This window comes from Panthera onca, chromosome X (genome assembly GCF_046562875.1).
Source record: "Panthera onca isolate mPanOnc1 chromosome X, mPanOnc1 haplotype 2, whole genome shotgun sequence".
Taxonomy (NCBI): Eukaryota; Metazoa; Chordata; class Mammalia; order Carnivora; family Felidae; genus Panthera; species Panthera onca.
In genome coordinates this window covers 81,548,906-81,564,235 of record NC_138357.1, presented here as the reverse complement: position 1 = coordinate 81,564,235, position 15,330 = coordinate 81,548,906, and the positions used below count along the sequence as shown (strand labels likewise).

Below are 15,330 nucleotides of genomic sequence, written 5' to 3'. Positions count from 1 at the left end.
AGATAGAAATAGGAAGTTCTGGGCCCCATGCACAGTATATGAGAGTTGGCTTCTGTCTACTTATTACACTGTGACTGGGGAGGTGCTTCCTGGAATATTCTGGGACTTTGGAGACCACACTCAGAAGAGCAAAGTCTTTCCAGGGTTGGCAAGAGCCTTCAGGAAGAGTGTCTGCTGGTATTAATTGTTCCTGAGAGTGAATCAGGGTATTAGTACATCCCAGTTTGAAAGTCTCAGGTCACTTTCAACTGTCCCTGGGTTTCATAGGAAACCAGAGACCTTTTTAGTAGACTGCTTTATTCAAAGTGTACTGAGTGTGCATGAGTTGGGGAACAGCACCTTTTTGTGGTCAGCACAAAAGTAACAGCATTAAAAACATTATTATTATTATTATTATTATTTTATTAAAGAGGGTGTCATTGCCCTATTGAGCTGTACAGGAGCAGAAGTTTGTGCAAAGGGCTGAGGAATCCATGCTGGTGTGCTAGAATATCAGTGGAGGTGTTGGGGCCCATCAGGGAATCCATTTGAATTCTAGGCACCCTCAGTGTCAGGGCCCATTTCTGTACATGCAGGTGAGAAAAATTAGATGTGCTCCAATTTGAACTCTGGCTCCCCAGGGCCAGGGAAGCTAAAAGACTGAAGCTTAGTCATCCCACTCAGCAGACCTGGATAGCTACATGGATTCCCTACAGGAGTCAAAACTCCCTGCCACATGGGAAACTGAAGGTGAAAGGGTTCCCTGTGGCCTCTGATAAGGAATGGAGAGAATTTGGGGGCCAAGTGAGAAGATTTGGGGACTCAGGCCAGTGTAAAATCAGGACCAATTTAAGGGGTGCTGCAGTACAATAGTCATGGCTAATATTACTTTATTTGTTGCTATCATAGAATTTAAGGAAGAAGAAAAAAAATCAGGTAAATAAAGGACAAGTGAGGACCTTTGAGAGGGAACAGAGGACAGGAGTTTCACCTGTAGAAAGTGTTCTGAAATGAGGCAAAAGAGACCTGGGACTGTATATCACCCTACCAAATATTGCAGCCTCCTTAGGTGTCTTCTTTTTTTTTAATTTTTTAATTTTTATTTTTTGTAATTTAACTTTATTTTTTATTTTTTAAAATTTACATCCAAATTAGTTAGCATATAGTGAAACAATGATTTCAGTAGATTCCTTAATGACCCTTACCCATTTAGCCCATCCCCCCTCCCACAACCCCTCCAGCAACCCTCAGTTTTTTTCTCCATATTTATGAGTCTCTTTCGTTTTGTCCCCTTCCCTGTTTTTATATGATTTTTGTTTCCCTTCCCTTATGTTAATGTGTTTTGTCTCTTAAAGTCCTCATCTGAGTGGAGTCATATGAGTTTTGTCTTTCTCTGACTAATTTCACTTAGCATAATAGCCTCCAGTTCCATCCATGTAGTTGTAAATGGCAAGATTTCCTTCTTTTTGATTGCCAAGTAATATTCCATTGTATATATACTAACCACATTTTCTTTATCCATTCATCTATCGATGGACATTTGGGCTCTTTCCATACTTTGGCTATTGTTGATAGTGCTGCTATAAACATGGGGGTGCATGTGTCCCTTCGAAACAGCACACCTGTATCCCTTGAATAAATGCCTGGTAGTGCAATTGCTGGGTCGTAGGGTAGTTCTATTTGTAGTTTTTTGAGAAACCTCCATGCTGTTTTCCAGAGTGGCTGCACCAGCTTGTATTGCCACCAACAATGCAAAAGAGATCTTCTTTCTCCGCACCCTCGCCAACATCTGTTGTTGCCTGAGTTGTTAATGTGAGCCATTCTGACAGGTGTCAGGTGGTATCTCATTGTGGTTTTGATTTGTATTTCCCTGATGATGAGTGATGTGGAGCATTGTTTCATGTGTCGGTTGGCCATCTGGATGTCTTCTTTGGAGAAGTGTCTATTCATGCCTTTTGCCCATTTCTTCACTGGAATATTTGTTTTTTGGGTGTTGAGTTTGATAAGTTCTTTGTAGATTTTGGATACTAACCCTTTATCTGATATGTCATTTGCACATACCTTCTCCCATTATGTCGGTTGCCTTTTAGTTTTGCTGATTGTTTCCTTCGCTGTGCAGAAGCTTTTTATTTTGATGAGGTCCCAGTAGTTCATTTTTGCTTTTGTTTCCCTTGCCTCCAGAGACGTATTGAGTAAGAAATTGCCGTGGGCAAGATCAAAGAGGTTTTTGCCTGCTTTCTTCTCAAGGATTTTGATGGCTTCCTGTCTTACATTGAGGTCTTTCATCCACTTTGAGTTTATTTTTGTGTATGGTGTAAGAAAGTGGTCCAGGTTCATTCTTCTGCATACCGCTGTCCAGTTTTCCCAGCACCACTTGCTGAAGAGACTGTCTAGAAAAATTATGAAAGACTGAAATGAGTTTTGGAAATTCAAACGACTTTATCGTTATTGGTTTTTTGTTTATTCGTCTGGATTGTTGATTGTGATCACATAGTACGTACTAAATAGCAGAAGAAAAAACATAACCCTCCAAAATTGTCATAAATTTGTGGGTGGAAGGAAAGGAAGAACTCCCAGCCCTTTGTTTTTCGGGACAATCTCAAGACCTAACTTTTTGCTCCAAGCTCAGAATCCCTTCCTTCCAAATCTGTTTTTCCTCACCGAAGCTAGTAAGGAATATATACATATATATATACACATATATATATATCTATATATGTATATATATATATATGTATATATATATGTGTATATATAGATATATATATATGTATATATATGTGTATATATAGATATATATATATCATGTATATATATATCATATATATATATATATCTATATATATATATGATATATATCATATATATATCATATATATATATCACATCCTGGCTATAGAAACGTCATCCACTTAGCAGAGCTTCCCTCAGGTAATCCCAGGAGCTTGAGTTTGAAGATCTGTCATGTGGCATAGAGATCACATAACCTAAAGAGAGTGAAGGGTTTGTGAGTGCACAGACAACTTAGTATATAAATGTACTGAAAAAGGTATCAGAAATAAAAACTAAAGAAAATTATTAACAGCAGTTATCTCTGCACAGGTTGGTGGGGCCATGTCAAGTCCATTGGTGTAGGTAGCACAGATGGTGTAGGTACACAGATTGGTGTAGGTAGCTCAAAGTTTATGACAAAAAAGGGCCCCTCAAAAATCTCAAATGTCATAATACAATTTTGGCATATGGTTGTGCACTCATGTAACTACAAAAAATTCTATCTACAAGGGCATGTAAAAACCAGGCTTGGCTGGAAACTGGAATTTGTAAACAGAGATATCTCTGGCAAGAAATACTGAATACAATGGACAGAAGTTAGTGTGTAATTGTGAACTGATTGAGAGTGGGAGAGGCACGGAACAGTTTGGAATCTGGTACAGCCTCTGCATTTCCCATTTCCTGACAACTTTTCCCTTAACTCTTCTCCTGGTGTGATTCTATGTGTGTTTATCTGGGGAGTAAGATGTCTGAAGGATCTGAGTATGTGTTTTACAGGCCGAATGTTTGTGTTTCCCCAAAATTCAAAATTTTGAAGCCTTAACCCCCCAGTGTGACTGTATTTGCAGCTGGAGCCTCTATGAAAGAAATTAAGGTTAAATGAGGTCATAAGGGTGGAGCCCTGATCCCATAGGATTAATGTCCTTATATAAGAAGAGACACTGGAAAGCTTGCTCACTCTTTCTGTGGATGTGAAAAGAAGAGGTCATGTGAGCATACAGACGGAAGGCAGATATGTGCAAGTCAGGAAGAGAGCCTTCACCAGAAAGCAACCCTACTGGACCTTGATCTGGGACTTTTAGTCTCCAGAATGGCGAGGAAATAAATTTCTGTTGTTTAAGCCTCTCAGTTTATGGTATTTTGTTATGGCAGCCCCAGAAGATTAAGACAATGGAGGTAGGGAGGCAGTATCTGAGAAGAAGAATCAGGTTTAGAAATGTCTCATATTTGTGAGCCTGAACCAATGAACTTTTCACTATTGAAAATAAAGAGCTTTACTCACTTGAGTGCAGAGTAACAGTATAATTAATATTGCTTTAGGAAAATAGAAAAGTTATTTGATATTTTACAGAGTTTTCAAAGCCAAGTCTTAAAATCGTCTTTTGCACAACATCTTACTGATAGATTACTAATTGAGTAATAAAAGGAAATGGACTCTCTTTTAAATATAAAAAGACCATTAAATCTACTTTACTCTTTATTTAATTCTTTTTTAATGTCTTACGATGCTTTCTAAACATTGTGAGTTCTCATTTTCTTCCTAAGCCCTAAATGTTAGGCTTGGTAATTCTTATTACAATTCATACATTCAATCTGGGTGAACTTGTCCTCTTTCTTTGATTTATCATCTATGTGTTGCTGAATCCTGAATCTCAAGCTGTGGTCTGACTATCTTTAGAAGTTCTAGACTCCTTTATCCAGCTGCCTAGCTAATGAGCATCTCCACTACAGTGTCCTCAGGGACCTCAAACTAATCATATTAAAAACTGAACACACTGTAATTACTCCTCACTAATGTTCCTCCTTTTTTTATTACCTGACTCAGGAAATGATAACAGGACTCAATTAATTATCAAAATCAAAAATTAAACAAATAAACATTCATTTGACTCATCCTGGACATATCCTTTCCTCATTTCCAAAGCCAGTAAGATATGAAATCTAGTCTATTTCACCACACATATATCACTAACACTGTCCACTACCCTTAGTCTAACCACCACCACTGTACCTCAAGAATACAATAATATGAAATGACATATTTATAGTTGACCATGAATTTCTGATTAAGGTTACTAGTTACAAACATCTAGGTATTAGTCCAAGGAAAGTCATCAACAGTCATAGCCTGACATTAACTGAAAGACTTACCATGAGCAGACAGAATTGCAACTACTAATACTAAAAATTTCTCAAGATACACAGATGTATACTGGTCTATTTAGTCCTAGCTCACTAGCAGGCAGAAGACAATGTTGTAATAAGGTAATTGATCTACTTTTTTAAAATTAATTCCCATGTAGCTAACATAGAGTGTTATATTAGTTTCAGGTGTACAGTATAGTGATTCAACAATTCCATACATCACCCAGTGCTCATCACAACAAGTACACACCTTAATCTCCATCACTACCCATCCCTCCACTCACTTCCCTTCTGGTAACCATCAGTTTGTTCTCTCTAGTTAAGAGTTTCTCTCTCTGTATCTGTCTCTGTCTCTGTCTCTTTCTGTCTCTCTCTCTCTCTCTCGCTCTCACTGTCACTCTCACCTTCCCTCCCCTCCTCTCACTCTCCATCTCTTTTTCCTTTGCTCATTTGTTTTGTTTCTTAAATTCCATATATGAGTGAAATCATATGGTATTTGTCTTTCTCTGACCAACTTATCTCTCTTAGCATTATACTGGCCAGGCTGTTAAGGGTTTCATGAATCATGAATAATTAACTCCTGGCAGCTGTGGAGGAGGTGGAGATGACCTATGGATAAGACACAGACTCAGAGCCATGCAGGATTCTGAATGCTCTGGGGCCAGGAACAGGGTTACGCTCACCTGGGATTTTTCTCAGTTGCCTTGTCACCTCCAATCCTTCACACAAGCAGTCCTTTTCCTTTCAGCCTGCTTCCACACCTCAGTTCTAGTATTGTGATGAGGGTTTGGACTATAATATGAAACAAACTCAGGTTTGCACACAGGCCCCATGGCGTAACTCTGGTGTTGACCAAGTTGTATAGTCCTGTTATGTCTAGCATGCCTCATCTGCAGAACTATGGGCATAACAGTAACTACCTTGCAGGGTTACTGTTGAAATTAAGTGGAATGATATATGCAAAATGCCTGGCACAGAGAAACTGCTCGAGAAATGGTCGCCATTGTTATAGAAACCCTGCTCACATTCCTTTTATGTGTCCATGCTTCCTACCTAAGTAAGAAACATATGAGTCATGCTTCCACATCTACAAGATGTAAATGAGAGTGCCCACTCTTCAGGAAAGTTGTGAGGATTAAATGAGATGATGTATGTCAATTTCTTGACCAGATAAGTTCTGAGTAGATGATTTAACCTAGAGGGACAAATGCCAGAACCTCCACACAGAATCAGAAGCAAGCAGAGAGGTGAGCAAGCAAAATATGAATGGGTGGACACTCACACAACTATGCACACACAGGCATGCAAATGCACTGAGGGGCTGAGTCCACAGGGTCTCCCTCCACCTGGTCTGGGAAAGCTCAGGACCTATGCAAACCTGGGTTTACATGTCAAGCACACTATGGCTCCAGCTGAGGGATGCTGAGGAAGGAAGATAGGTTGTCTCGTTTCTACATTCATTCATTCAATCTGTCAGGTATCACTTTTTGAAGACTTTTTTCGGGCTGCCAGGCCCCATTGAGCTTGAAAGGAGCCTGATGCAACACATAAAGAACATAGTCTGGCAGTGAGCAATGACTGGGGGAACTTTTTATGTCCATCTGCAAGGTGCAGTTGGATGAGAAGAGACTGGAAGTGGGGTAGAGCCAGGAAAGAGCCCACTCCATAAATCTAGACAGGAAACCCTGTAAGCCAGGGTAGTGGTGATTGGAATAGTGACATTAATGACTCAGATGGGAGAAGAACAATGTCCGTGGTACCAGGGGAATTGGGTCAAAAGCCTGGCTCCATCACCTGTCAGAGATTTGATATCAGGCCAGTTACCATGCCTATCACAGTCTCAGATACCTTGTATCTACATTGGACATCCTAACTAGAGTGAACACCTAGAGATAATGTACATTAAGGATGGCAAAAGGAAGTTACTCATTATTGATATTATGAATAATAATAGGCTGAATCTAAGATATATGTTGAGGAAAGAAATGCAACAATTGTTAATTGACTAAGTGACATTTCAGTTAACACCTGGGGGAACTTTAATGTGATCGTGTACTTGTTTTATTTTCAGAAGTCATTCCCATCCTTAAGCAGAAAGCAGAAAAATCTAGGATTTCCAGTGGGGGAACAAACAAAAAAGGTTTGGGCATGTCCTGGTGTAGCCAAGGAGGGACTTGAAAGCCTGCCAGTGGTATGCACCTAGGGTCCCCAAGAGCACATGGGCTGATTTTATGGGTGTAATATTTGTCACTTGTTGTCCACATTGCCCCTACTATCACTTGAGGCGAATTGGCACCCTGAAGACCCCAGAGAAGCTCAGGGTGAAACTGTAGGAACCGCCATCACTCCTGTGATGATACAGAGCTAATGGGCTCGCTTTGGGGTTTTGAGGGGACTTATGATTCTGAGAAGAGTCTTATAGGAAGCCCAGTGTGGGATTATCCTTGCTTAAAGAGAGAATCTCCTCCAAGACACAAATGCCATGGACAATATCCAGTCTTCCCACAATTCTGAGGGCAGGCTGTACCTTTCTTTATTCTGCGACCAGCGTGCAGGGAGAAGCTGAATGATCCTGCAGAGAGTAGACCAAACAAAAGGACCCTCCAGGAGGCGAAGGCACCCAAGAGAAGAGCAAGACAGACAACTGCCTTTCCTCCTACACCCCTAATTGCATCACCTACCCAAGCCAGAACCCTGGGAGACCCACTTAACCTGTTTCCTCCTTGCAGTGCTCAGATCCAAGCAGTCCCCAAGGCGTGTTGATTCTCTCTTCTAATCAGCTTTGATATCCATTCCCTTCTCTCCATTTGACTGCCATCACTCTATTTCAGGCCACCACTATCATTAACCTAGATGAGGGCAACAGCCCTTTATCAGGTCTCCCACCCAACTCCTCACCCTCCCCACATGCACTTCATTCTCCACACTGCAGCCAAAAACCTTTAGCTAAACTACTAATTTGACATCATCAGTCCCTTGCTGCAAACCATTCAGCAATGCCCCATTCAGTTGGCTTTGGGATAATGTTCAACCAGCCTTATATATCATATATGGAATTATTTAATCAGGCAAGCCTTTGCTTTCTATTTAAGATTTAGCAAAAAAAAAGTCATAAATCATCTTGATTTCCACTGAAGTAGAAGAAAAAAAAGTTTAAATCATTCATCAAACATTCTGAATATAAACTTGGCTTTCATAGTTGGAGATATTTTCCATTAAAAAATCTTAGTAAAATAATGATTGAACTCTTATTGAATCATTGTTTGTAGAGAGAAAAATAATTTGGAAATATTGTGTACCTGGCCAGTAGATGGATATCTGAAGATATTATGGTAAAACCACTGCAAGAACATTATTCAGCCATTACAATGAAAGAATTAGAGGTATGAGTTGAAGAAATTTTATTGTAGATCAGGAAAAAGAATGAAATGGAAACTGTGTATAGAATTATCCAATTTTTATAAGTGAAACAAAGCAGAAATCCATGTGGTTTATCCAAACACATTTATGCTGATGCAGCCAGTAACTCTACACCAGTTGGTGATCCTAGATAATTATGCACATGTTCTCAGGGGACAGGTACAAAAGTATTAATAAGAGCATTGTTTCTTCTGGAAAAAAAATGGAAACTGCAAAAGTCCAGATCATCAGGAGAAAGATAAACTGCAAGTACTGAAAGAAATAGTATATCTAAATTAAAATGACTAGAGCTACATTTATCAACTTGCGTAAACATTAAAAAGCATGTAATGTGTATGGACACAGAAATAGGTAACAAATATGTACATTTCTTCATAGGTGTAATAAGTACTGAATTCATGATAGCAGGGCCCCATTGAGGAGGGAAAGAGCAGTGTGGATCTGGGAAGAGGTAAACAGAGAGTTTTTCCATATCTGTAATGTAAAGGATAGGCCAAAGTAGGACCTAATTTTTAAATTTGGGACAGCGGGGCATGGGTTATGCAGGTGTTTGTAATGTTAATCTTTATTCTTCTCCCTACGCTTGAGATTAATTTGTAGTAAAGATATTTCTTCCTAAAACCCAGCAAACAAACCCCAAAAGTAATCACAGGGCTTTTGTTTCATGATGGTAGGAGTGCACATGCTATAGACTTCCTTGAAAGGCCCTAATTCCTGGAAATTGTAAAACAAGTCCATACCTGTACCGTGAAATGATTCAGAAAGAATCGCCAGCAGACCAGAAATCGTCAGCAGACCAGAGGGACAGCAGATGGGGTCCAACTCATTTGTTTGAGTAAGCCATGGCCCACAATCTGTGCAAAGCTTGTTGCAAATGGAGGAACTGGCCCAAGAGTGCTCTATGCCCTGGCGAGGTGCTGGCTGGCAACAGAACAGGGCCCACAGGCAACCAAAAGGTGATTAGTGTATGGCAACAAAAGTAGTGTGGACTAACCCTGGCATTTCCTTACCTATCTCACCCCCAGCACTTACCTCCAGGTGGTGGCTATAGCGATGTCTGCCCAGGTGAGAGCAATGCCTATGGACACTTGGGCATACAGCCAGGACAGTGCTTGGGATGGGTGGGTTAACCTCACAGAATGTATCCAGCCCAGTCTCATATCCCACTCCAGTCCTTACCAGTACTTTCATTGAAAATATGGCAATAGTATAAATTCATCTCAACAGTAATCATGGCTCTTGTTCACTAAATATTCCCCCATGAATGAGATATACACATGCCTTGTGTATGACTTTACTTCTGCTGATGCAACAAGTTACCACAAATTTAGTGGCTGAAAGCAACCAAATTTACTATTTTACAATTCTGGAGGTCAGAAGTCTAAAATGTGTCTGCAGGTCTGTGTTCCTCCTGAAGGTTCCAGGGGAGAATCCACTTCCTTGTCTTTTGTAGCTTTTAGAGACCCCCTACATCCCTTGTCTCATACTCCCTTCCTCCATCTACAAAGCTAGTGGTGTAGCCTCTTCTCTCTTCTTTGATCTCTGCTTCCATCCTTTCATGATTCGCTAACTCTAACTCTACTGTCTCCCTCCTATAAAGGACTCTTGCATTTAACTTGGGCCTATCCAGATATTCCAGGATAATCTTCCTGTCTAAAGACCATTAACTTAATCACATCTTCAAAGTTCCCTCTTGCTGCAGGTTCTATGGATAGGGATGTAGACACCTTTGGAGTCTGGGGGTAATTTTTCAGCCTACCCTATCTTGCATGAACTATTTCCCTTTAATCTTTACAACACTACTACGACATACCCATTTGCAGATGAAGGAGAAATTGAGGCTTAGAAAGGTTAAGTGACACACTTGACTTGACATGGCTTGGAAGGGGCAGAGCCAGTCATGGAAAACCTGGTAAAGTGAGTAAGGATACCTGCTTTGCTCCTCCCCACATATGTCCCTTTTCTCATCTCTTCCTTCTGCTCCTATTCAAGAGAGCAAGAATACTCCCTTCCATCCTAAGCCCTCTGGAAACACTAAATGTGCACTCAATTGGAGCAGCTGTGAGGTGTGTGATGGCAGAAGCCAGGGCTTGGAAATCTGAAGATGTGAGCCCAAATATTGACATTCATCAGCAGTGCTATGATCACGGACAAGAGAGCTAACCTTTCTCTAGCTTCATTGGTAATTAAAGGTTGTTGTAAAGATTTCAGTTTGAAGGTAGTTTGGACACATAGCCTACCACAACAATGTTAGTTTCCCTCCTCTCTTTGTACTCCTAAGGCCCTCACAAGTCAGTTGCCCTTCCTTTGTCATGTGCTACTTGCTCTAAACAAAGCTGTGGTCTGCAATGTCCCAGAGGCATGGTTTTTTTATATCCTCCTGTTAAACCATGCCTGATGATATTCTGGGTATTAAATACAGTGTTTATTGACTAACAACTTCTATGGCCTGTCTTATGTAAATGTGATTTCTGTTAAGCTTTTGTGAACATTGAGTGTAGCTCACAACTTAAACCCTGTTCCTGATTACTCCTTTGAGGAAATTGGTTGGAAGTGGCAGTCCTAGGTTGTACATTTCTTCAGGTAGGCTCTGATCTACCCAGGGTGCTATGCACAGCTGCCCTGTCCTAGTTGTGGAGTGGAGCAAAGGTTCACTCAGATGAAGGCTGTGGCAGAGAAATGGCACCGCCTCCTCACCCAGCTGGTTGGTATGCAGAAGGAAATGCAGCAGTAAGCATACACTTCCCCAAATTAGTTTATGGCCAGGCTTCTTCAACAGGAGGCCTTGGTAAGTTCTGGGTATAAGGAAAATTTCAGTTAGAACGTGACTGTTGGGAAGAGAATGAGTTTGCTGGCTTACATTCCCATAAAGTCCCATCAGAATGGAGAAGCTATTTGAAAGCATATAGGTGATTTTGCAGTCCTCTAGCCACACCGATTCATAAACAGCAAACATAAAACAAAAAAAAGGAAAAAAAACTGAGCTCAGAGGAACCTGCTGTCATCCAGGGTTGCCAGGATGTACTGCTGGATTTCTAGAGAGCCTGACAATAGGCCTGGCAGACAAGGCTGGAGAGATTAGCCTTTTAGCCTTTTCCTGTCTGTTCAGAGGACAAGTCACAGGACAGAGGTGGTAAGTGAGCTCATCAAAGTCAAAGAGCTTGTAGGCAACACAGGCTGGGCCAGAACTCATGTTCCTAGGTCTCAGTTCAATGTTCGTTACTCTATACCAGGCATCCCTTTTCTACACATGTACAGAGGGCCTTTTTGGGGACAATTCAGCTGGCAATTCTGCTTTCTGAATGGGACCTACTGTCCCACCCCAGCACTTATTCACCAGGAGTAACCATATCCTGATATTCCACAAACTCTATTGAAGTCTGGGAGACATCAAGAGGCTAGACAGGGCCCCTTCCCCTCAATGGGATTATAATCTGAGGTTCTGTCAAGCAAGCATTTAATCTCTTCCAGCCATAAAGGTATAAAGTTTTTGCTTGCTTTTAAAATGTTCAGGTAAACACACATGCAAGATGCATTCTTTCAACATGCATACTAAATGCCACTCTCACACACTGCTTGAAACACCTGAGAGGCAAAGGCCGTGATTCTTGCATGGCAAGCGCTGTTCATTTGTTATCTCATTTAATTCTCACAACCCTATGAGGCCAGCACTTAATTAACCACACCTTATAGATGAGGAAACCGAGGCTCAGAGAGGTGAAGTGACTTATGCAAAATAGTATCTTTGGAATGACATAAGAAAGATACAGAGTGCTTGCTATAGAGACTCCTCCCTGGGGGGGGGGGGGGGGGAGGAGCAAACATGGACTCATTACTCTTCCAGGAAGACAAACTTCAGTCAGGAAGAGGCCTGTAAGCAAGCAGACGGAATTTAGATAGTTGGAGATGAGAGGAAAGACAATTCAGACAGAGAAAGCAGTAAGCAAAGAACCAGAGTGGATAAAGTTGCGAGTATGCTCTGAATTACATTAGGGTTGCCAAATGAATTAAACAACCAAAATAAATCAGGCATTCAGGTGGACTGGAGCCTAAAAACCTCAGAGCTAATCTGCACTCCACCACCCTCTCCTCTTTCCCCTCTTCCATCCAATCAGTCCCTAAAGCCTGTCCATCATCACCCTTAAAATGCCTTTCTGCCTCTCCATCCCCATGGAAACTGCTTTAAGGCTCACTTTGTTTCCCTCTTGCTTCTTATTCTAATTGCTTCCTAAGTGACCTGCCAGACAATAGTCTGTACAGCCTCTGTGAAGCTGTGCAATGAAAGTCTCATCCAGTCAGTGCTCTGCTTAACAATCCCGTCAATATAGAACATTTTAAAGGTTCTGCACCTCTTGCACACTGTTTGCTGCTTTTGAAGCCCCACTTCCCCTAATCACCCAGTGATTCAGCCATAGACATCTTAGGTGGATCCTAGATGGCCCACAAATTAATTCCTATACACATAAACTATTTCTGAGAACGGGGATGGTGAACGAATATGCTGTGTAAGCCAACACAGGATAGGAGAACTGAGACCAGCTGAAACCTTCCATAAATACACCCCTCAACTCCATCCCCCCAAACCCTCCACCACCACCCCCTCGATACTCATATATGTACAGCCTGCCTTCTGTGAGAATGAATTAAAGACACATTCTTTCTCAATACTCGCTAGCAAATTTTGTACTAGACTGAAAAATACAGGAACCCTATGCTCTTTTCTCCTGTGCATTCTCCTGCCCTTGTCAATCCCTAGCTGCCATCTCTGCCCTAGTCCCACCCCTGCCTTGTCATGCCTCTTTTCCTATCTGAGAGCGGATATTTCGGTGGAGGAGCCGCCCACTTCCTCTTTGGAGTTCAGTGAGTGCGTGGCAGATAAGGCGGAGTCAATTTTGCCTAGCGTTCTGGCTCTTGCAGCGGGAGTGAATGCAGGCGGCTGTTGCTCGCGCATTTTTGTTTCCCTGGGAGTGAGCTTTGTCGCTGAGAACATCTGGCTTGTTGCTACAAAGACTATTGACATTGGTGGCTTCAGCAGCGGCCGCTTAAGGTAGAGATAGTTGCTTTCTGCAGAAGTTGCAGGCATCATTCCCTAGAATTGCAAGAGGCTCGGCGCCCATAGTGGGAGACATGCCTCGGGGTCGGAAGAGTCGGCGCCGCCGTAACGCAAGAGCCGCGGAAGAGAACCGCAACAATCGTAAGATCCAGGCCTCAGAAGCTTCTGAGACCCGGATGGCCACTTCTCTGGCCCCAGGCACCCCGGAGGACGACCTGAGTGGCCCTGAGGAAGACCCTAGCACTCCGGAGGAGGCCTCCACTACACCTGAGGAAGCCTCCAGCACTGCTCAAGTACAAAAGCCTTCCGTAGCCCGGAGCAATTTTCAAGGCACCAAGAAAAGTCTCCTGATGTCCATATTAGCTCTCATCTTCATCATGGGCAACAGCGCCAAGGAGGCCCTGGTCTGGAAAGTGCTTGGGAAGTTGGGGATGCAGCCTGGCCGGCAGCACAGCATCTTTGGAGATCCAAAGAAGGTCGTCACAGAGGAGTTTGTGCGCAGAGGGTACCTGATTTATAAGCCGGTGCCACGTAGCAGTCCCGTGGAGTATGAGTTCTTCTGGGGACCTAGAGCACATGTGGAATCGAGCAAGCTGAAAGTCATGCATTTTGTGGCAAGGGTGCGTAACCGATGCTCCAAGGACTGGCCATGTAATTATGATTGGGATTCCGATGATGATGCAGAAGTTGAGGCTATCCTTAATTCAGGTGCTAGGGGTTACACTGCACCTTAGGGCAATCTGGAGCAGACACTTGAGGGGGGTTGGAAACAGCATGAGGTACCCAAAGGAGTAGATTAGCTGGGTGCTGAGTTGAATATGATGGGAAAAGGGAGACATTTGGTATTTGTGATCAGTGCTAATTGTTAACTGCAAAATATTGTACAATTGTATACGTCTTAATATAGTGCTGGTAAAGGTCACAATATGATTAAAAATATGATTACAGAAAGGATTTTTTTTTCTTTTTGTCTGTCATTGAGACTTAGTATAACAGTTTTGCTACCCTTATAAAATGAGTCCATCATATTCTGTGATCTGGTACATATTTTATATCATTGAAATAGGTAATTGTGAAAAGTTTGAACTAAACCGGTATGTGAGAGAAGGATGGGGAAATTCTTTTATGTCTGACCTTTCTGAAACCTTTGTGTCTACTGTTGTATAAAGAAAACTGACAACTACCATAAATTTCCTTAGCTACTGCACAATATAGAAAAAAATAAAACTATAATGATGAGGACACCTTGTTCATTTATTGACCACCGGTTATGTATGAGGCACCAGTCTAGGTTCTGGGGATCCTCCATGGCACACAGCCCTCAGTTCTAAAGAATGTTCTAGATTACATGGGAAAGACAAATATGTAAAAACTGGCAGTGTGGTAAATGCTGTAATAGGGAGTGAGCGTGGGCTGCCACAAAAATTTAGAAACACTTCTGTGACCTGTCTTGGAGGTGAGACAGGAGAGAGGATATCACAGGATTCTATGAAAATCCAAAAGATGCTTAAATAATCTTGGGGAAATTTAAAAGGGGCCTCAGAGCATAGTATGAAATACTGTGCATTAGGTACTTTTGGGTACCTAACCCAGCCTGGGGGAGGGGGCATTGGCAGAGGGGAGGGACTATCATGGGGTACTGTGGAAATAGAAAACACACCTAATCATCCTGAGGGGAGGGCAGGGGAGAGTGGGGTGGTTGCAGGATAAAGGACATTGTGGGATACTACAAAAATTAAAAAGATGAGACTGTCAGAAAATTCTTGGTGAAATGACAACCTGAGGTCTGAAAATAGTATTGAAGATGGGAAAGGAGTAATTATGGAGGCACTAAAGGCAGCATGGACATTAGGGGAAAAAATGCTCCACTGTAGGATTAAGGTTATGTCAAGGGGGGAAGTGGAGAAAAAAGAAATAAGGTGGGAAAGAGGTGAGCAGAAGCTAGAGACTCAAAGGGTGGG

The 15,330-nt window shown here is 41.9% G+C and overlaps 1 protein-coding gene across 1 annotated transcript; it reads left to right on the top strand.

The window, feature by feature from the left end:
- The first annotated feature begins 13,189 nt into the window (after positions 1 to 13,189).
- MAGEH1 (MAGE family member H1) lies at positions 13,190 to 14,611 on the top strand. Its single transcript, XM_081792554.1, has one exon. The coding sequence runs from the start codon at positions 13,444 to 13,446 to the stop codon at positions 14,101 to 14,103; it is 660 nt and encodes a 219-aa protein (XP_081648680.1). The 5' UTR covers positions 13,190 to 13,443; the 3' UTR covers positions 14,104 to 14,611.
- The last annotated feature ends 719 nt before the right edge of the window (positions 14,612 to 15,330 follow it).